The 6,948-nt window shown below is 35.2% G+C and overlaps 1 protein-coding gene across 2 annotated transcripts; it reads left to right on the top strand.

The window, feature by feature from the left end:
- The first annotated feature begins 539 nt into the window (after positions 1-539).
- On the top strand, positions 540-6,387 carry LOC145109595 (alpha-mannosidase At3g26720-like). Of its 2 annotated transcripts, none has more exons than XM_079046790.1 (28): positions 540-884; positions 997-1,080; positions 1,199-1,287; positions 1,382-1,556; positions 1,695-1,814; positions 1,893-1,976; positions 2,093-2,164; positions 2,252-2,365; positions 2,449-2,549; positions 2,648-2,741; positions 2,812-2,979; positions 3,060-3,140; positions 3,224-3,289; positions 3,377-3,433; positions 3,520-3,739; positions 3,825-3,964; positions 4,048-4,107; positions 4,196-4,255; positions 4,325-4,444; positions 4,541-4,660; positions 4,735-4,800; positions 4,865-4,977; positions 5,076-5,160; positions 5,276-5,386; positions 5,491-5,586; positions 5,691-5,738; positions 5,834-5,902; positions 5,982-6,387. In XM_079046790.1, exons 1-28 carry the CDS (start codon positions 666-668, stop codon positions 6,213-6,215), a joined length of 3,066 nt encoding a protein of 1,021 aa, XP_078902916.1. In that variant the 5' UTR covers positions 540-665; the 3' UTR covers positions 6,216-6,387. The 2 variants fall into 2 exon arrangements, with proteins under 2 accessions (XP_078902916.1, XP_078902915.1); XM_079046789.1 differs by having other exon boundaries at positions 745-884; positions 997-1,117.
- Positions 6,388-6,948: the final 561 nt, after the last annotated feature.

Below are 6,948 nucleotides of genomic sequence, written 5' to 3' on the forward strand. Positions count from 1 at the left end.
ATTAGAATGTTTTATAATAAATTAGTATAAAAATTATTAATTTAAAATTACTAACAAGAATATATTTATTTTAATAACATATATTTATTAATATTTTAATTATAACCATAATAATATATCTTCTCCTTTTAGAAATAAAGAGAATGAAACAAATCAATAACACACCCTATTTTTCCATATAAACATCCTATTTGATTTTTAAGATTTTTTTATTTGTTGAATTTGTATTGTTTTTCAAAAAAAAATTATAAATAATTTATTATAGGTTGATTTTAGGATTTTTTATTAGTTGAATTTGTATTGTTTTTCTATATAGACATTCTATTTGATTTTTAAGATTTTTTCTATTTTTCCATATAATTTTACTCTCTTAGTCCAAAAATTATTTTCTAAAATATTTAAGAAGTATCAATTTAGCAACATCCTGGACCATGGTAAACGTTAGCTTTACCCCTTTAATTAATGATTTCGGATAAGAAATTCTCAGTTGTCACTTAAGCCGGGCAGCTGTCTACATCTACCAATATTAATACTGCACGGGAAGACCGAGTCACTCACAAGAGGCATTTGTTCTTATCGTTTTGGGGGTCGATTTTCTCTGTGATGATCTTACAAACCATCCCTCCAAACCAAACCTTCACAGATCCGCAATAGACAGGACATCAATGGGGGAAGCGAAGATGATGAAGCCGTTGCTCGATATTTCAGCTTTAGTAGTGTTCCTCTGCTTTTTGGGCGGGGAGTGCAAGTATATGGTGTATGATACTTCTCAAAGCACCCAGGCTGAAAAGATCAATGTTCATTTGGTACCCCACTCTCATGACGACGTTGGCTGGCTGAAGACCGTCGATCAATACTACACCGGTGCTAATAATTCCATTCGGGTAGGGGTACCATCAACTCCCTTTTTTCTTTCTCTGTGTGCGAATGCATATTGATCGCTGCATAGCATTAACAAGTGGTCGATTTCATTCATTTCTTGGTAAATTGTTACAGGGTGCCTGTGTCCAGAACGTGTTAGACTCCGTGATTTCAGCTTTGCTCGATGACAAGAATCGCAAGTTCATCTACGTTGAAATGGTTAGCTCTCGTTGCTGTTCAATTGACTTCTTATCTAGTATGTACTACCAATTCCAATTCCACATAGAAACCTTTCTATTCTATCTACAAAATTAGAGATTCATCTGTTTTTTCCCAGGCATTCTTCCAGCGGTGGTGGAACCAGCAGAGCGAACTGCTCAAGACTAAAGTCAAGGAGCTCGTCAACACTGGTCAACTTGAATTCATGTCTGTTGACTACGTTAAATATTGAATCTGTTGTATCAAAGAAACATTGTATTGTACTTGTTCTTAACCCTACTTAATTAATTGCTGTTTCAAGAAATGGGGGTATGTGCATGCACGACGAGGCAACACCACATTACATTGACTTGATCGATCAAACAACTTTGGGACACATGTTTATACAACGGGAATTTGGTCAAAAACCTCGAGTTGGTTGGCAGATCGATCCTTTCGGCCACTCTTCTGTTCAAGCTTACTTGTTGGGTGCCGAGGTATGGACTTTGATCTTCCCCCTTAATATTTCATGTTTATATTTCTGTTCAATCTCGTTATAATTGTTTCAGAAAAGACTGAGGGACATACTTAAATTAGGTCAAATTTGGATTACTACATAAAACATTTTATTACAGGTGGGATTTGACTCTCTCTTTTTTGCTCGAATGGATTATCAAGATAGGGCTAAGAGGAAAATTGACAAGACTCTTGAGGTTGTATGGCAGGGTTCTAAGTCTCTTGGTTCATCTTCACAGGTGTGCACACAAAACATAACATATTTAAGTAAATTATTGCGAACTGTTGAAAAATCTTTCTCAACGACCAACTTGCAGTTATTTACTGGTATATTTCCCAGACATTATGATCCCCCAGATGGTTTCACATTTGAAATAAATGATGTATCTCCTCCTATTCAGGTAAAAACATAAAACACTGTCACTGTCACTGTGTTGTGTGATATTTGATTTGTATGTATTGTAGGGTTATTTTGTTTTTCTTACTAAATAGTAATACTAATTCTATTATATAATAGGATGATGTTCTCCTGTTTGACTACAATGTTGAAGAGCGGGTAAATGATTTTGTGGCTGCAGCCATGGCTCAGGTATAAGGTGTGACATGAAACTTTGTATGTAGGTATATATAAAATAATAAGGAGCTATGTCTCTTCTAAATCCTAATTATATTTCAGGCTAATGTAACAAGGACAAACCATATAATGTGGGCCATGGGAACCGATTTCCGGTATCAATATGCAGTTTCATGGTTCAGACAGATGGACAAATTCATTCATTATGTTAACCTGGTATTTGCCTTTCTTTTCATCTGTTATTTTCTGTTAGATTAAAGTTATTATTAATTAATAATTGTTTTATTGGTATTGTTAAGGATGGGCGTGTGAATGCACTGTATTCTACCCCATCCATTTACACAGATGCGAAACATGCAGCCGATGAAACATGGCCTCTGAAAACTGATGACTTCTTCCCGTAAGTAAATGAATACCCTTTCCTCTATGTTGTGAATGTGATTGTGATTGTGATTGTGATTGTGATTGTGTCCTAAAAGATGAAATCAAAACTTTTAGATATGCAGATAAAGAAAATACGTACTGGACAGGATACTTCACTAGCAGGCCAGCTTTTAAAGGTTATGTGAGGACAATGAGCGGTTACCATTTGGTAAGTTACTAATACTTGTTTTAAAGTTTAAACAATCACTCACCTGCTACAATTTACAAATTCAATTCAGGCTGCAAGACAGTTAGAATTTTACAAAGGGAGGAACAATTCTGGACCAAATACAGATGCCCTGGCCGATGCTCTAGCAATTGCTCAACATCATGATGCAGTTAGTGGTACACAAAGACAGCATGTGGCTTCTGATTATGCAATGCGTATCTCAATGGGCTATGCACAGGTAGCTACACCTTACACTACAGATTCATCAACTTATAAAACCAAACATGAAATGATGAATGATATTTATTAACACTGCAGGCTGAGGAAGTAGTAGCTTCATCATTAGCATTTTTAACATCATCAAGATCAAGTAAAAATTCAGTTGGCACGTTTCACCAAGTAATCTTATGCAACTTCTGATTTTGATTAAAGATTTGCCCAATAGCTAATTTAGTTAGTGGTAACTAATTTTGATATTTCAGTGTCCTCTCCTTAACATAAGTTACTGTCCTCCCTCAGAAGCTGTTTTGGCTAATGGAAATAGTTTGGTGAGCATAATGCTCTTCTCGATTTTCTGATTTATTTCATGTCTAGATTCTGAGTATAATGTCAAGCCTTGTTATATTTATTTATAGGTGGTAGTTGTCTACAACCCCCTAGGATGGAATAGAGAAGAAGTGGTCCGAATTCCTGTGAGTTTGTTTCAGTCCCATTTATTTGACTTTAGTTTCGATTCTATAATATTAATTTTATTGACTTGATTCATAAAATGCTACAGGTTTCCTCCAATGAGTTGATTGTTCTGGATTCAAATGGAAGAGAAATAGAATCACAGCTGCTTCCTATATTTAATGCCTCTTTAAACATGAGAAAGTACCATGTTAAAGCATATCTTGGTAAAACTCCAAGCAATACACCCAAATATTGGCTTGGATTTACAGCATCTTTACCACCTCTTGGTTTCAACACCTACATCATCTCCAATGCAAAACACGCAGGTCAACTCTTTGAATGTTTTGTTCAAATTTGGAAATCTTAATGTCAAGGATCATATCATATGACACGTGTACTGATGATCAACAGATAAAAGTTTAACAATGTCAACAGTGCTGACATCAGACAATATTAGTGATGAAACTGTAGTTGTTGGTGGAGGAAATTTGAAGCTGCATTATGCTACAGACGAGGGAAAGCTTATACGTTATACAAATAAAAGAAGCTTGGTAACTATAAATTAATTCCTTAAATCCAACTATTTAATTTTTTCAGCTTGATAGACATTCTCTTTTTTGGCACATGGTTGAAGGTTGAAGGAGCCATGGAACACTCGTACAGCTACTATTCTGGTTATAATGGGACAGACCAGGTATATTCAATTTCTCAACTAGAATGTGTGTGTGAAGTTAGTTACATGAATTTTGTTCATTTTCTGATGTTGTTCCTAATTTTTGAAGGCTTCTGGAGCTTATATCTTCCGTCCTAATGCCACATTTCCAATAAAATCTCAAGGGCAGGTAAACCATACTCTTTTGGGGTAGTTATCCACTACTGTTGCAAGTGACTAACGATTTCTTTCGTTACAGAAAGCTTTTACTATCGTAAGGGGCCCACTAATGGATGAAGTGCACCAACAGTTAAACTCCTGGATATATCAGGTCACCCGTGTATACAAGGAGAAGGAACATGCTGAAGTTGAGTTTATCGTAAGAATTTTATTCCCTTTTGATTTAGTGTAGTGTGTGTGTGTGTGTGTGTGTGTGTATTCTCTAATTACATATCTTATGATTTGGTACTACCAGATTGGACCTATCCCTATAGATGATGGTGTTGGGAAAGAAATAACAACTCAGATCACAAGTGCCTTGAAGACAAACAAAACATTCTATACAGATTCTAACGGGAGAGACTTCATTAAAAGGGTATATATTTTATAGATGGCTGTTTCTGTACTCTAATACGTGTCTCTCACATGATAAAATTTACTGTTTTGCAGGTTCGTGATTTCAGAACAGATTGGGAGCTGCAAGTGAATGAACCAGTTGCTGGAAATTATTACCCAGTACGTGTTCACATGTCATCATTGTAGTGTGTTTTATGTTAATGTAATAAAATGATTTGGTTAGATAAATCTTGGAGCTTATGTTGAGGATGGAAGTATGGAACTCTCAGTGTTGGTGGATCGTGCAGTAGGTGGCTCTAGTTTAGTAGATGGTCAAATAGAACTAATGCTTCATAGGTATCAGTCTCATTCAAACATATATATATATATATATATATATATATATATATATATATATATATATATTATAATTTGCTTTCTTTGTAATATAATAGGAGGCTATTATATGATGACGTGAAAGGTGTTGGTGAGGTGCTAAATGAGACAGTGTGTGTCCTGAATGATTGCGAGGGCCTGATGGTAATCATTATGCTTCATTACAATATGTCCCATCAATGATGGAGTCGAGTAGTTAAACATATGAACTCTAATCAACATAACGTGCACTCTTTCCTTGTTTTATCTTGTTTTCCAGATCCAAGGAAAATATTATATTAGAATGGATCCAGTAGGAGATGGAGCCAAGTGGCGTCGCACATTTGGTCAAGAAATTTATTCTCCACTCCTTGTGGCATTTGCACAACAGGTTAACTGATCTTTTGTTTGTTTGTGTTTTCATTTTTTTTTTTGTAAATAAATATACAGCCCTGATCTTTATTATATATATATATATATATATATTTGTTGCAGGATGGAAGTGATTGGAAAAATGATCATGTATCATCCTTCTCGATGATTGATGCATCCTATAGCTTGCCAAACAACACAGCTATTATAACTCTACAGGTATAATATATATATAATCATTATACTTGGTGGACTAGTTGTTTGTTCATTGGGGCTATTCATACCATGATTAAGTTGATTTGTATTGTATTTGATGATTGCAGGAGCTTGAAAGTGGAAAAGCACTCCTTCGTTTGGCTCATCTATACGAGGTTTTACCAGACTGTTCCAAGTTTTTTTTTTTTTTCTCATGAAATGTTTAGTTATGATTATAAACTGGCGGGGCGTTTGTTATATGGATTGAAAGGTGGGGGAAGACAAAGATTACTCTGTAGTGGCAAGTGTGGAGTTGAAGAAGCTGTTCCCAGATAGGAAGGTATATCCATAAGTTGGTTTTAAATGTGATTGTTTTGTTGTCCATTTGATTTCTGTGTGTGTGTGTGTGTGTTTCTCAGATAAGGAAGGTAACAGAGATGAATCTGTCGGGTAATCAAGAAAGAGGCGAGATGGAGAGGAAGAAGCTTGCTTGGAAAGTGAAAGGTGGATCTGAGAGGGAGATAGTTAGGGGAGGTGGGGTTGATCCTGAAAAGCTAGTGGTGGAACTTGGGCCCATGGAAATCCGAACATTCTTCATCGACTTGTATTATCTCGGGATTTTTGGTTCGGTTAATGATGAGGTGTTTGGCTGATGTAATGTAAGACAGACTATGTTTACTGGTGACATCGATCCAATCTGTCTCCAATACGAATACGAGGGAACAAATAAAAATGGAAAACAAAAAATGTGGGCTGCTCTTTTTGCAGGCCGACCTTGGGTTGTACAACCCAAGGTTTGTGCTTTTCCACATCAAAGTTGAAACATGGACGCGTGTTGATGTTTTTATTTTTGACATTTTTTCTTTTGATTTTGATTTGGTTATAAACTGGAATCTTTTATTTTTATAAAAAAGTAACTAAATCCGAATACTTTTATAAGTAGTTAATATCACCATAATTTTAGTTTTGTTTTATATTTAAAGACATCTTTAAAAATGTCCTATGGTTTTCAAAAAAATTGAGTTCAGTTTTTAATTTTTTTTTAAGATCATCTTTGTGGTATGAAAACTTTGGATCATCTTTATGGCTAACATGTCGGTCGAGGGTAATATCGTCTTGATCATTTTTGAAGTTGTTTTGAAATTTTTATTAATTGATTTTATTAATAAAGAAAATAACTCCTCTCTCTCTCTCTCCAACCGCCATTGGATTGCCGCCACCCTTTGTTACCATACGAGGGAACAAATAAAAATGGAAAACAAAAAATGTGGGCTGCTCTTTTTGCAGGCCGACCTTGGGTTGTACAACCCAAGGTTTGTGCTTTTCCTCATCAAAGTTGAAACATGGACGCGTGTTGATGTTTTTATTTTTGACATTTTTTCTTTT

The sequence above is a fragment of the Lactuca virosa genome, chromosome 4, assembly GCF_052849685.1.
Source record: "Lactuca virosa cultivar CGN04683 chromosome 4, Lactuca_virosa_CGN04683_v6, whole genome shotgun sequence".
Lineage (NCBI taxonomy): Eukaryota > Viridiplantae > Streptophyta > Magnoliopsida > Asterales > Asteraceae > Lactuca > Lactuca virosa.

Bases quoted from the DNA above. Each gene is read 5' to 3' on its own strand.
- LOC145109595 (XM_079046790.1), top strand. From the start codon at position 666: ATGGGGGAAGCGAAGATGATGAAGCCGTTGCTCGATATTTCAGCTTTA. The intron at 2,980-3,059 runs GTAGCTACACCT...TTAACACTGCAG, and splicing joins TCTCAATGGGCTATGCACAG to GCTGAGGAAGTAGTAGCTTC. The intron at 4,256-4,324 runs GTAAACCATACT...CTTTCGTTACAG, and splicing joins CAATAAAATCTCAAGGGCAG to AAAGCTTTTACTATCGTAAG.